Source organism: Pararge aegeria, chromosome 2, assembly GCF_905163445.1.
Source record: "Pararge aegeria chromosome 2, ilParAegt1.1, whole genome shotgun sequence".
Classification (NCBI taxonomy): domain Eukaryota; kingdom Metazoa; phylum Arthropoda; class Insecta; order Lepidoptera; family Nymphalidae; genus Pararge; species Pararge aegeria.
In genome coordinates, this window is record NC_053181.1 from 9,584,357 (window position 1) to 9,600,548 (window position 16,192).

The 16,192-nt window shown below is 37.3% G+C and overlaps 2 protein-coding genes across 2 annotated transcripts in view; both read right to left on the reverse strand.

Moving 5' to 3' along the window:
* Nucleotides 1-16,192, reverse strand: part of LOC120633682 (lachesin-like) — a 337,749-nt gene that overhangs the window by 287,389 nt on the left and 34,168 nt on the right. The gene's annotated exons all lie outside the window — the stretch shown is intronic.
* On the reverse strand, nucleotides 4,230-9,530 carry LOC120630385. Its single transcript, XM_039899608.1, has one exon. It carries the CDS (start codon nucleotides 9,528-9,530, stop codon nucleotides 4,230-4,232), a length of 5,301 nt encoding a protein of 1,766 aa, XP_039755542.1.

A 16,192-nucleotide genomic window follows, 5' to 3' on the forward strand; every position in this document is an offset into this window, starting at 1 on the left:
ACCCCAGGATGTGAGTAAGATGATTTAATTGTGGTATAGGTCAAATAAAGGTACAATATATTTCATAACTACTAAGTATATTTAATATATCTAGATAATAACAAAATTCTACATACTAATACAATAACATTCGAATATACTATATATACAAAATACATAAAAATAATATAATAAATATTTATATAATATAAATATAAATATATATCTATAATAAGTAAACAGTGATAAATATACTATAAATATACTATGACAACGATAGATAATGCTCCTTTACATTGTGTTTAAAAGAGTGCACCGATCGGCAGTGTCTAATATGTTCTGGTAGTAAGTTCCAAAGGTGTGTAGCGTGGACGGAGAAAGATTTCTGGAAGAAAATAGTATTATATGAAGGGACATCAAGAGGATTTTTTGACACGCAAGACCGCAAGGGTCTCGTAGGCGGAAGACATAGCTTTATACGCTCACACAAATATCCAGGAGAAGAAGAATTATATAGGATGTTGTAAAGGACAGTTAAAATATGCACATTCCGGCGAAAACGAATTGGCAGCCACTTTAATTGACGACGAAAATCACTTTCATCATTAACGAGGGATTTAAAGACACGAGGTGCAAATATTGGATAGTAGCAAGCCTTACTTTGCGGAATTCCATGATATAATATATAATTTTTTTTTTTTTTATACACTTTATTTGTACACCACAAATAGGAAAAAAAAACAATGGACACAACAAAAATAAACTAAAAAAGTATAATACAAAGGATATATTTATTACTTTTCGCAGAATAGGTATAGCAAATTAAGCTTTATTTTCATATTGAGGTGTAAATTACAAAGATGAAGATTACCATCTTTTCTGACTGTCGCAAACCAATGGCCATCTGACATCTCTGTAACACAATCCTCTATAAAGCCACACAGATAGTTATTACTACGTAGAACAAGAAAGGATTTATGAAAATTGCAACCCTAAGAGGATTAAATGAGGGATGAAAGATTGTATATCAATTTGTTTTTCAAGTTACATCCATGGAACTTTGATTTAAGGTTTTCGATTAAAAATAGAGAAATACATGTTTCACAAATTTTTTCAAATTCCAACTCCAAAGGCATCAAATAGGGTAAAAAATTATATGAAAGTTTCTGACTTTCTAAGTAATTAACGTTCATATTTTTCTATTGCAGCAAGACATTTTTTTAAACCTTTGTAGTTAAAGTTTACCAAATCAAAAATTGAACTAAACGTGAGTGAAGCTGCGGGCAAAAGCTAGTTTACAATAAATGTGTTAAATTATAATAGTTGCGGGTACACGTGCGTGAAATAACGCTTCATATATTATGTATATGGAGGCACTAAACATAAATGCAAACGTTGCGTCGTCTCCATCGGCCCTTAATTCGATTATTTTCGTTCAGTAGACCGTGTTATATTATTTTCTAAATAACTCGAGCCACGAGAGAAAATAAAAGATTGATAGTTTATTGTGTTCGCTTGTGTATTCTATATTTCCTTAAAAATTCTACTTCGCTGCATTGAATTTAAATTATTTGGGAGCGCAGTAACAATACAGTTTTAGTAGCGCAAAAATATCGTGGCAATAAACAGAATCCCTTGTGTAAAATATATGTATCGTGTTTCATCCACGTTTGATTTATGTCTTTCATAGTGCCACCGAAGCATTTTTAAAGCTTTTGCTTAATAAGGAAATATGTAGTTTTGTGGATAGGAAATACGTTGTGAAACTTAATTGCTTTATTACAGGGAAGTATAGCGAGTGGTTCTGAATGTAAATCAATCTTGATAGCAGTCGAGACTCGAGTCCAATACAAGGAATTACCATATTCATACTCCAGTGTAATTTTGAAGTCAGTTCGTAAAGTAAAACAGCTTCGTTACGGGCGAAACTAAATTTAAACGAAATGTGCCGTACGGTGAGTGTAAAAGATGCCCCGTAGGCTATCTATCGAAATAGCTTGCTCGTTGAGAAAAACACTTATGTTGTGAATAGCTGTGTACCCTAAATTGTACGTTATATGGTTCAAAGTTGTTAAATACCAATTTTAAAGCTACAATGAATATTTTTAAGGAGCGAAGCCGTTGCGTGTTCTCGGCGTAGCTGTGCAGCTGAATAAGTAAATGTCTGGTATAAATCAAGTTAATTGCGTCGAAGCACCTCCTCGTATGAACCGGCAGCCTTCGAGTACAATTTTCGATAGACTACATTTACCATACCCAACCTGAACGGATTTAATCTTCTGAGGGATCGATAGTTAGAAATTGTAATGCAAATTTTAATGTCAACTGTTAATTTAAAGAAGTTTCCTTCTTTATATTAACATTGTAATAATCCTAGGGTTGCCTGGAAGAGATCGCTACTAAGCGATAAGGCCGCCATTTGTGTCCTACTTTTTAAGTTTATTTTTGTTGTGTTCATTTTTTTTTCCTATTTGTGGTGTACAAATAAAGTGTATAAATAAAATAAATATATAAATAAATTGTAGTGAATGATTTTCGAACTTACAATTTTGGGGCGAATTGAACTATTAAATTTTAAGATATTCTTAAGAGGCTCACTGTTTAATTAGCTATCGGAAAATTACACCAAAAATAGTTAAGTTAGGAACGACGCAATAGGTATAGAATTTAAACGTATTATTAAACTGGACCGAAAATCCTAAACTCCCAAAGTTGAAAACTAATAATGTAACTACTAGTACGGCCTGAAAACAAAAACTGCTATCCCCCTCCTCGAACTTGCTCACATTTCTCGGAACTTGTATACAATTTATATTTAGCTTTGCGACTTTGCAATTTAAATCATTCTATACGACCTAACACGTTTCATGTAGGTGTTTAATCAAGGTTTAGATTTCATTCAAAGCGTAAATTATTACAGATTAAATACGCAAAATACGTTGAAGCTATCTGTTTTCATAGAATAATGTGGAGTGAAATCGGTCAGTAAAGGAATGGGCGAAATCTAAAATATATTAAACCTACTGCCAAAATTAAAAAATTATATTCCCAGATAAAAATCTAAACTACCGACTGATTTTTAATGAAGTTGCACCCTATAAAGGGTATTTTAAAAATACACCCAGGTCTATTAGTCTCTAATAAATACTTGGTATTTGGGCTTTCGGTTAGTAATAAAGATATAGACATTTTACAATTTTCGAAACTTCTACCCCGTTCTATAGTAAAGAGGTCTAGAGCAAAAGTCTGTCTAATATTTGGCGTGCCCTGAGAAAACTATTGATACCTATTATCAATGAGTACTTTAAATTAATAAAGTAGTTATACCTATACAAAATTGTCGGAAAAACTAACGGTTCTCGGGGATTTGTAAAAACCTTAATTTACGTGGAAGAAATCGCGGGCAATAACAAGTTTATTGTATGTAGTGAAAAATTAAGTTAAATATCCTGTATTACGCAAAAACCAGTCAAATCTGTGTGGATTAAAGCCAATTATGGATCGAATTTAAATTTTTGGAATTCTATTGATGCTTTGCGGAATTCCATGACATACTTAATTTGCTGGTGCTGTAAAATTTGTACCTAATTTGCGCGCGATAGATACGTGACAACTTTCTTAGAAAAGATGAATACAGAGGTTATTTGCCATACATATCATGACATACTGGGGGATTCTTATCTCGAAGGACCTAAATATGTTCAGTTTTACCAATAGTTACACAAATTCGGCAACAAGCAATAAAAAGAACTACTCACAGTTACTGGAACGTCCAGGTTACGCAGCAGTCTTCTTCCAGCTGATTGAGCACGGCACAACGCAAAACTAATGAAGACAAGGACTTGAACTACGCCTAGAGCAATTCTTTTGTAATAGGTTTTGATTTTTGATGTCGTTACGAACGAACGTTGTTTCGAACAATAATGGCGATAGTCTATATGTTATCCGACCGCTAGGAGCGCTGGTGGTGCCTTGTGCCACCGGGCATTCGGCCAATCAGCGATCGCCGGAACGGAACCGAGTGAAGCAGGAGTGAACTCAATACTACCAGTTGCAAAAATTGGATAACTATGGTTTAAAAACTGAACACACCCCCTACCGAAACCATATAATGGTTTCCTCCAAGCGGTGAAGGATAAGAGTAGAAAAATTAGAAAGAAGTATTTAAAATTATTGTTATTATATAAGCCTTACAAAATATACATAAGATAATAAGATACTAAGTTAAAGGATAATAAAAGATAATTTTCTTAATCAACATAAGGTAAAGGGCTTAATTTGTTCACAGGTCTTTGTAACCTGCTCTTTTGAGTGCGTAACGTAACGCAACGAACAATACCATCGGCGCCTGGGTGTAATACTTCTATTCTACCCAAGGGCCAATGACATGGCGGGGCATTATCCGTTTTAATAAGAACTAAATCGCCCACATTAAGGTTACCCTTAGATGTGAACCATTTTGCTCTTTGTTGCAAAGTGTTTAAGTATTCGCGACTCCAGCGTTTCCAGAATAATTGGGAACTTTTCTGAATATACTGCCAACGAGACAGTCTACTGACCGGAACTTCTTCCAGGTTATATTCCGGCACGGCCGTTAGACCTTTTCCAATAAGAAAATGTCCCGCAGTTAATACGTTAAATTCGTCCGGATTATCGCTAGCTGGTAATGGACACAATGGTCGAGAGTTTAAGATAGCTTCGACTTTGCAGAAAACCGTTGACAGCTCTTCGAATGTCAAAGACCTGTCTCCTACACAGCGTACTAAATGGTATTTAGCAGCTTTGATTCCCGCTTCCCAAAGACCTCCCATATGGGGTGCGCTAGGTACATTGAATTTCCACGAAATTTGCCGTTGAGCACAACCATCCAGAATAGCCTCGCTATCGCGTAGAAATCTCTGTACTTCTGTTAAATGCTTACTGGCTGCAATAAAATTAGTTCCCTGATCAGAGTACAGGGTCTGACATAGTCCTTTTCTAGATACCATCCTGTCAAGGCATCCTAGGAAACAATCGGCCGTCAACGAAGATAGGAGTTCTAAATGAACGGCTTTGGTAGAAAAGCAAATGAATAAGGCTAGGTAAGACTTGGAAACCCTTGCATTTCTGCGCAAGCCCTCTTTAACAAAAAATGGGCCGCCAAGGTCTACCCCTACATGCTCAAATACTTTATGAGGGAGCAGCCGAGTCGGTGGCAGTGGCGCCATCTCTGGTTGCAAAAGAGGCGGTTTATTTTTAAAACAAACCTTGCATTTAGATAAGACAGATCTAATAATGCTACGAGCGGATAATATCCAATATTGTTCTGATAATATACTTTGAAGCGTGCGCGGCCCTACATGTAAATATTTTTTATGATAATATTCAATTAATAATCTAGTAAACAAACTATCTTTCGGTAAAAGACGTGGATGTTTAGAATTGTAAGGCAATTCCGAATAGGTGATACGACCCCCTACCCTGAGAAAGCCCCCTGCATCAAGAAAAGGAGATAGTTTTTTAAGAGACGGAATAAAAGTAATATTTTTAGATAAACGATCTATTTCATCCGTAAAGTAAGACTCTTGTACCAAACGGATCAGTGCTTCTTGAGCTGCATTTAATTCCTCAGTGTTCAAGCATCGTGACTGGATAGGTGCGTGTATCCTATTGCGAAATCTAAGAATCCAAGCGATGGATCTCTGTAATTTCGTATATGATGAAAATCTATTTAACAAACGTTCACAAAATTCTGCTTTGGTCTCCGGTTGGTCAAGTATAACTTGTTTGGCAAATAAATTCTGTGACAGTTTTAATTCAGGGGGTTGCGATTCGTGGTCCTGAATAAAAACAGACACAGGCCATTCCGTGGGGGGCTGGTATAACCAATCAGGGCCCTGTAGCCACCGCGAGCTTTCAGCCACAAGCTGCGACGGTGAAACTCCACGTGAACAAACGTCCGCTAAATTATTCTCGCTGTTAACATGCCGCCACATATAAGAAGGTACGACCTCGGTAATTTGTGTAACACGGTTACAAACAAATGTTTTTAATTTATAGGCTTCTGTATGAAGCCACGACAATACGATTGTCGCGTCAGTTAACGCTGTGATTCGGGTAATTTTAACTCGTTTTATATTATCACAAATAAATCTTAATAATTTACTTAGTAAAACAGCTCCCATGAGCTCTAAGCGAGGAATCGTCAATGGTTTAACCGGGGCAACCTTCGATTTCGCCGCTACTAAGCAGACTTTAACGTTACCTAGTTCATTTCTAGAGATAACGTATAAGCAGGCTGCGTACCCGCGCGATGACGCATCGCAAAACCCGACTAACTCACATTCCGTCTGTCCGGGCAACAGCATGTGCCGCGCAATAGGTATCTCAGCTAAACGTGGTAACTCCGCAATATACGATGCCCAGCGATCACCGATTTCGCGTGGTAGTGGGTCGTCCCACCCGAGGCCTAGCTTCCATAGCTCCTGCATAATTGACTTTGCAATGAAAGTGCATGGAGCGATAAAACCGACCGGGTCATAAATTGATGCCAAGAGTTTCAAGACTGACCGTTTAGTTAATACAGGATCTGTTTTGGAAATAGAAAAAACAAAGTTATCAGACAGAGGTACCCAAGTCAAGCCTAGCACCTTAACAGTGCATTCGTTTCCATCTTTTATAAAGGTCACGGGGCATTCCCTGTGATCAGTGGGAACGCGCTCAAGTAATTCCACGTTGTTACTCGTCCACTTTTTTAATAAAAACTGTCCGCTTTCAAATATACCGATCAGTTGGTCCTGCATCGTGCAGGCCTCTACGTACGTATTACAAGAATATAGAATGTCATCCATGTAAACTCCTTCTCGAATTACCTGAGCTGCTAACGGGAAACGCTCCTCTTCATCTTGCGCTAATTGAATTAAGGTACGGATAGCTAAAAACGGTGAACAACTCAGTCCGTAGGTAACGGTTTTTAATTCGTATAATTTAATCGCTTCAGTGGGAGATGAACGATATAATATGTGCTGATAGCCACGATCGGATTCCTTTAGTCTTATCGCTCGGTACATTTTACATACATCGCACACAAGGCAGTAATTAAAAAGACGAAAATTTAAAATGATCGCCGAAATGTCGCGATACAGATTTGGCCCGGTCAACAATATGTCGTTGAGCGATATATTATTATCGGTGCTCCGACAGGACCCATCAAAAACTACTCTTAGAGGGGTCGAAGAAGAACCCGGTCTCAATATATTATGATGAGGGATTATATATTTACTAGGCGCCGCGCCTACATATAGCTCCATGTGGTCGAGCGCCTCGTATTCCCGCATGAACGCGGCGTACGCCTGCGACAGTGACGGTGTGCGCGCAAGCCTGCGCTCCGTGAGCAACAATCTCCGCTCAGCCGCGGTGCGCGAGTTACCGAGTGGCGGATGATTCGGCACGCGGGGAAGCGGCACTATGTAACGGCCGCTCGGTTCCCGCGAGTGCTCTTTAACAAAGATGTCTTCGGCTAACTGATCGAGGGGGTTTATCGAAGGTGTGCACGGAACTTCTTCGATAGACCAGAAGGCACGTAACGTTTTGTCCAGTGACTCATCCTCCGTAATTGATAAAAAATAATTTTGTGCCGCACCGTTAAGTTGATCTTTGGAATCTATAATAAGTTTACCGCTAATCACGGAACCAAATACAGTCTCGATTACACTAGGAATTTTATCATTAACAAATAAGGGCTGGCTTTTAATAATTTCCGAGACGACATCGTTACCTAACAAAATATCTACTCGAGCCCTTTTGTAAAATTTTGGATCCGCTAGGTTAAAGCGGGTATATTGTTTAATAACGTCACACGGGAAGTTGACGTTAGGCATTTCCGAAGCAACCTTAGCTACTACGACCATGTCCACTATTAAGGTTGGACGGTCCTGACGCCGCGGTTTTATGGTACAAGTTACCATGCCTTGATTTTTAATATATTCTCCGCCAAGGCCGGAAATAGAAAATGGACATTTCTTACGAGGTAGTCCCAAACGTTGGGCACATTCTGAGCTGATAAACGAAGTTTGTGCTCCGGAATCAATTACGGCTCTGAAGTCCTGATAATGTCCGCGAATATCGAGAATGTGAGTCCGCGTAGTCCCTAAAACTACCCCGTATTGGTTCTCCGCATTCGAACACAGTACATTCTGCGTCGCAGTCGAGTCACTCACGGAGCGAGCCGACACGAGCGCTTGCTGCGCTTGCGACGTGGTGGGTTGCGCGGGTGGTTTTATCGGTACGGCCGAAGTGTTGACCTGACTCGCGCGGCCCATATCTTTGTGTAAAAGAAAGTGATGAGGTGCTGCACAGACCCCACAGGTCCAAGTACTAGTGCAGACTGATTTATCATGGGACTTAAGACAGTTCCCGCAAAGTCTTAATGAATTGACACGGTCAATTCGATCGTCCACTGACAATTTTCTAAAAGGTTCGCACCTATAAATCATATGATTTTGATTGCAATGAGGGCATATTAATTTTAGTTTATTTTCGTCATTCGGCCTATTAACTCGCGAGGTAGCAAGAACCGATTTTGAATTTTGGCGCGAAGACAAATTTTGAGTACCTTTCAAATTAATATTATTGCTACCCTGTTTCGTTTTCGCTACATTTGAAGACGACTGGGGAAAAGTGTGGTCTAACACCTTAATTTGTTTATTAACAAAGTCCACTAACTCGCTAAACTTAGGAATGTCCTTCTGATCACGGCTTTCTTCAAATAGCTTCCTAGTATGCGTATCAAGGCCTCTCAAAGCGAGGTGGCAAATTAAATAGTCGTCTAGATTATCAATTTCAAGCGCTTGAATCGCTTTAAGTGAATGATCGAATGTTTCTATAAATAAAGTAAGGTTTGCGCTTGTGTCTTTATTTAACGGAGTAAAGTTTAACATTTTTTCAAAATATCGACCCGCTAGCGCACGATTATCCTGATATTTATCAACTAAGCTTTGCCACACTAGCGGATAATTAGCTGCAGTGATAGGTAACTTTTTAATAATATTAAGAGCATTGCCCTTGACACACGAAAGCAAATAATGAAATTTATCGATGTCTGCAAAGTCTCGGCTATGCACGAGCGAATAAAAGGTGTCATAAAAGGTTGTCCATGACTCAATATCACCATTGAATTCAAATAAGGTCAACTTAGGAAGCGACGGCTTAGCTAACTCGCTATTATTTTTTTCCGAACTACCGCGCAACTGTTTAGCTTGATATTTTCGAGCAACAAGATTGCAATTATCGTATAACGTCTCAAAGGCATCTAATTGGGACGTAGATAATTTCATACCCGGTTTAAGTTGCATGTCAATTTCTAAAATCTCCATAACAGTATTTTCGAACTTAGTTCTGACACCGTCTAACTCGGCAAATTGTGCAAGAAAACCTTGCATCTTATTAGTATCATCTTTAATAGATCTCGACAAATCAAATAACTTTTGTGCTTTCGTAAAGAGATAATCTCGTTTAAACTGCAATGTCTTTAACTTTAATTCTAACTTTTCAGTACGCGTAGGTTCCGCCATGTTTTATCAGTTAGAAAATGTTACCGGCAACCGACGATACGCACTCAAAAGAATGATGCAATACCTAATTTACAATTAATTATTGTAAAATAATATATATAATCAATTATACGTAAATATAAGTGAATTGTCTACGTACGAGTAAAATATGCATAAATACTGAAGTAAATAATTATAGAACAAATACGATATTGTCGTGGATTTTAAGGTTATCCATAGGTATTTGGCAAAATATACTATTAAATATGCGGCTCGAAGGCCAGAAATGGGGGATTCTTATCTCGAAGGACCTAAATATGTTCAGTTTTACCAATAGTTACACAAATTCGGCAACAAGCAATAAAAAGAACTACTCACAGTTACTGGAACGTCCAGGTTACGCAGCAGTCTTCTTCCAGCTGATTGAGCACGGCACAACGCAAAACTAATGAAGACAAGGACTTGAACTACGCCTAGAGCAATTCTTTTGTAATAGGTTTTGATTTTTGATGTCGTTACGAACGAACGTTGTTTCGAACAATAATGGCGATAGTCTATATGTTATCCGACCGCTAGGAGCGCTGGTGGTGCCTTGTGCCACCGGGCATTCGGCCAATCAGCGATCGCCGGAACGGAACCATAGTAAGCAGGAGTGAACTCAATACTACCAGTTGCAAAAATTGGATAACTATGGTTTAAAAACTGAACACATACATTCATCTAATTATTTGGCAAATAGCCAAATTGAATTGCAATCGAATACGATATTAGGTAATGACTTCAGGCATAATCTTTTGTTGTTGAGTTATTTACAAAAATTAATTATTATTACAATATTATTAATTATTTAAAATTCATTCATGAAAGAACACCACATTTTAAAAGCGCTTATACACTTTTAAAACGTAAAGTCTGACTGTTTGTAGTGACTCAACCACCGGTTCGGAAGGCAGATTGTACCAAGAACAGCTAGCAAAAATCTCAGCAGATTGCTCTTTTTCATCATCATTTCAGTTTCCAATCTTTAGAATTTTTTATCTTGTGAGAGATGAGAACGAAGCCTGCTTCCAAGCAGCCTTTTCGTTAAGAAATTCATCAATCTTATTAACCACATTTTATTAAATGTGTTTAAACACATTATTTAAACTTATGCATTGGTAGGTGTATTGGTATTAAATTTTTTTATGATATTTTTTTATATATTATTTCTTATATTGATCTTCTAAAATAAACGGGTTTCTCCAATACCAGATTGCGAATGTAATATCAATACTCATTGTGAAATTAGAACTTAAATAAAGTAAGGAGGTTTAATATAACTTTATTCCATATTCTTGCTAGTAGATTTCCTGTAGTCGGCTCCTAGATAATAAAGTGAGCTACATAGCTTTAGTAGCGATAGTTATATTATATAAGAGACTGTGGGAATTTTCGAAAGGGTATTTAATTTAGGTCCTCCTTCCTTAGTCGTTCATTCTTGACATAGTGGTCGTGATTGAAGATGCTCCATTTTTTCTGGCTAATGCAGCCCCCGCGTTGCGCCTCCACTGGTTACGGTCATCAGCGTTTCAGGAAAGTTGGACTATAGAGGTTTGTGTTGCAGCTTTTATAAGGCCTGTCCAACGCGGGGGTGACGGACCGCGTGACCGTTTGCCTTCCATTTTCCCGCGGACAACGTATCGTTCCATGGAGTGTTTATTCCTAGCAGTATGTCGAAAGAACGTCGTCATCGTCCAAAATTCGTATCTGCTCAGTCGATGATAATCTCTTTGACTTTCAGTTCCTCCAGGATCGACACGTTAGTCCGAAAAGCTGTCAAAGGGATCCGAAACAGTCGCTGCCAGAACCACATTTCGAGTGCATCGATTTTGAGATGGTTTAATTAAAGTTGTATTTCGTAATTATGCTAATTTGAAGCTCATTACATTGAAAAATTAAAGCATTAGGTAGCTATTAGGCCTACTACAGGTCACGTGTCTCCTTCCACAATGAGAAAGGTTTAGGCCGTAATCCACCATGCTGGCGCAGCTCGGATTGGTGAACAATCCGCCAGCCGATTAGCAAATAAGCCGACAGGATTACAAGTTTTCTTTGAAGCCCATCGGCTTATTTGCATTTGGCTCACTTCCACAACAGGGGAGTCAGGGAAGGGGGAAGTGAAGTAGTTATTATGCTAACTACTTCAATTCTTAAGCTCACTTCATAGTAAGTTAAAAAAACGAAGTTAGGAAACATCCTTTTTTTTACTTCTTATGCTTCTATTTCTTGTCACTACTAAAGTATTGAGGCTGTAATGATTACTGATAACGCAAAATTTCCGGCAGCCTACCGTCAGTGCAAACGCAGTAGAAGGAGCTGATTGCAAATAAGACATATCTTTCCTCAGAGTAGGTAAAGAAACCATCACCACACTTTTAGTTCTTCGACAACCTTCCTGGTAACCTCAGCCTTGACAAGTTATCTCTCTATCGAGAACGGTATGCTGCAACCTGATTTGCCGTTCCAAAGCGATGCCAGGTAGATACTATAGGAACATGTGCTTAATATGACTGTAATACCTTCAACGCGTTAGCCCACTACCATCTAAAACTTTAAAATCACCTCCACCCACCAGTGGTGGAATAAAGAAAAAGCTTTTATCAAGCTCCTCATTAAAAATTTCCGCATCCTCTGCGGTTATTTAACCGCAGGCTGATTATTAACTGTTGACGGCCTCTCTGGAGCAACGGTGCAAAGAATCGCTTTACGAATCAAGATTTAAATCTCAAATGAATTTTCCGAAAGGGACAATTTATAACATTTTGAAATGATTCAGGCAAACTGCTACCTCGGGCTGCAGCTAGCAAAACACTTTTGTCAATAGATATACAAATAGTTTGTGTTTTATATATAACACATTAACATCTATTTTTCAATTCTTGTTTGAGATATACTTTATTAGGTAATAAACTACATCAAACAAAATTCATTCATTTTACATGAGGGAGTTGTCACAAAAATTAGAATTTTGTAAAAAAAAACCACATCAAAATCGGTTCATCCATTCAAAAGCTACGATGCCACAGTCAAACACATACACATCACCGTAGGTTTTGCGTCGGGGGTTAAAAAGAGTTACAATAGTTTATAACAGTAGTCCATTGATACCTTGGTAAATGCTGACATCATCTATACATCTCCAAGACTATGTATCCAGGTAAGCCCTTACTTTTACTCAACCTAACCGGTCTTATCCTTGCCTGCCTGCCTGTTTCGACGAGTACCCTTTCACTGTTGCTCATAGGTATATAGGAGGTTTCAAACGCAAGGAACTTGTGCTGTTTGCGTCCGGGTGCTCCCCGCGTCGTGTACAATATCGTCTGTCCACCTAGTTGGGGGTAAGTACGTAATCCTTACTAATATTATAAATGCGAAAGTGTGTTTGTTTGTGTGCCCTTCCTTCAAGCCCTAAGTAAGCAACCAATCAACTTGATATTATATTTCCGCTGGGGTTAGAGACAAAAAGAAATTTTGACAGTAGGTTTTTTTTTATACAGGTCCATAAATTTTTTTTTTTTATTCAGACACTGGGGATTTTTTTAGCTGATACTTAGTATTTCGCCAATTGGTTAAAAATAGAACAGTTGTGTTGCAATTAACAAAAAAAATACCTCATATAGGGTTCAAAGATTGTGGGACATCTCTGTGGATATATCTTAATAATGGACGTAGTTTACTTTTTGAAAAATCAGCTCAAAATATGTATAACAGGGGAGAAATTTTTTTAGTAAATTTTTGTATTTATTGAGCTATGTGCATGAAATTTATTATTTTGACTTACAATTAAAAATAACGAATTACTTCATTTTATATGTAAAAAAATAAGGAACTTTAAAAACATTCGAAAGGCGTGGGCCATCGCTAGTTTTGTATAAGTATAGTAAAATTTATTGTAATTTGTCCTACTTTAGTTATCTGAAAGGAATTTAATATAGAGTCAACATCTCTCTCTCTCTCTGTAGTCGACGTTTTGTAGAAACTTGGTTCATTTGGTCAAATGCACCGAGAATTTTAATACCTACTTTTCTTTGCGAACTTTACTGGTTAGAACTTTTCTTCTTCATTCTTGGACGACATTATTAGACTTTTACTCCCAGTGTTATTTTTATTATAATTTAACAACTGACGTTTAGCGATTGTCACAAAATTAATAGAATAGTCCAACGCACTAGCATAATGTCGGTTGGCAAGCTTTAACTATAAATATGACATGTTTGCGAAAATATCCAGTGTCTAAATGTGCTTCTAGAAGCATGGATGGAGTCGACAACTCAGAGCCTATAAAGAAAATTTCTTGACATAAACTCAATACCTAAAATTTATCAGTCTGACCATAAAATCGAACCGTTACTCGTGTAATTGTATCCACGTGAGGTTTAACACCAGGTTTTTGAACAAAGAGCGTGGAAGGGTAGGCTTTTTATAACTCTTACAATGCCTATCGTTAAGTTTTTTATGACTCGTACTACAGATTTTCTTAATTTTATATCATCTGCATACCCTGTGCATACCCTCTATGCACGTCACTGGTTGCAGACGTGTTCCTTGTGTCCATGTCCTGCGAAGTGTTGCTCTGTTTATAAGCGATAGCTCATTACCAATAATAAAACAAATAAATAGTTAAATAAGTGTTATTAAGCCATTTTTCAATAAAAATAGATCGTTTGTAGTACATCTTTTCATATGGATAAAGCAGTTAAAAAAGTTCATAAATTTCGCTATTAAAAAACAGTATATTCATGTTAAATTCACAAACCAGCTCTAACTAAATTAAAAACATACTATATCAGCGAGTACGCTATATGACTACTTACCACAATTTAATTTGTAATTACTAGCGAGAGTAAATAAGGACGAACGCAATTATTAGAGTCCAAACTAATTTAGCTGAGCAAACAGCAAATCACTTATTTGAAAAATCAAATTATTACTGTTCAAAGCAATATACAGAATTAATATTTTAATGCACGCCGATAATTAGCGCAAATCAAACTCACCAACATTAATTATCGCAAAATGGCAAACAATCGTTTAATTACTCACTGGCATGGAAACCGCCAAATTAAGCGGCTGCAACGAGACTGTTTATTTTGTACATAGTCAAAATTATTTTTGTTTTAATATTTATAAAAAGTAGATTTAAGTTTGCATATTTTATTATGCATCCCTATCTTTTTATAAATAAGTAAAAAAAAAAAAGCACCACTGAAATAAATATGAAATATATGTTTCCGTAAAGAAAAGAATGTTCTCTGATTTTAAAATAACTTTATTTAACCGCGGGCGCGTTAGAAGCGCTTCGCATCTTCGTTTCTGATCCGCACCGCTAGGATCTGGAATGCCCTTCCAGCTTCCATTTTCCCCATTACCTACAATATGAGTACCTTCAAATCAAAAGTGAATCGGCATCTTCTAGGCAACGCGCTCCACCTTAGGCTGCATCATCGCTTGCCATCAGGTGTCATTGCAGTCAAGCGCTCGCCTATAAACATAAAAAAACAGTGCTAGTAATACACATTTTTCACGATGATTCAAACATGATGTACTTAATGAATGAAGACCGTAAGACGTAACCGTACTAATGAAGTCCCTTCATATGTTACACCCTATAAACAAGTAAACCCTATATAAACATTTGATTCTACCGTTTTTGACCTTATTGTAATGTTAATTTGTAATCAAGTCTATGACCAATCTAAGTTCTAGTCAATATCATTCATAGTGACCTCTATATAAGGTTGTTTGTGAAAAATAGGCAAAATCGCACAATTTTGGTGACTTAACCCTAAAAGCGATCATCGCGTTGGTCAATCCACATGCATCTTGGTGTAAATATCGAAAATCCCCTAAAATTTGTCTCAGATTTTAAGAAGGCCTAATTTTTTTATCTTTTTGTAATAATTATATAATTCACATCAACACGTTAAGTCTAAAAGGTGAAAGGCTGTTAGACTTAAACTTGACGCCCCGATACTGAAAAACATTCATGGTCATCACATAAACATTTTCCAGTTGTGGAATCGAACCCACGGTCTAGGACTCGGAAAGCAGGGTCGCTGCCCACTCCGCCAATCGGCCGTCTAAAACCCCACACAACACCATCCATCCGGTTAGAAAACTAACTTGAGGAATTGTTCATAATCACCACGCTAGTGATGCTAGTAGAAGCACAGAGAAAATGTTGTTCTCCATTATATTTCCTTAATTGCTTCGTATTTTAGAGAAGAGGAGGTGTCGTGTTAATTGTCTCGTCTGTATTCTAGTCACTACATGGCACTATATTATGATAATAGTGAGAAATTTATTTAAAAAGCATGTGAACGTCAAGCGTTTATGTAAAATACTTTAACGAATTCGCGAATTATAAGCTCAAACGTCACGAGTTAAGGTAACCTTCTGTCGTTATTATACACATGCTCCCGTACGTTCATATAATTATCCACAGTTTCTACTAGAAACAACTTTCAGCGAATTAAGGTGAAAATGAGTTTAGTTTTGTAAGTCAATTATCTGACAAAAGATACTAAAAACCGGATGTTATGAAATAATACAAAATTAAATCAACTGGTTACTTACTAATAAAAAGGAAGATATTCATGCTAATAAGAGCGAATAGCGAGTAATCAATTAATACCAATGTGGTA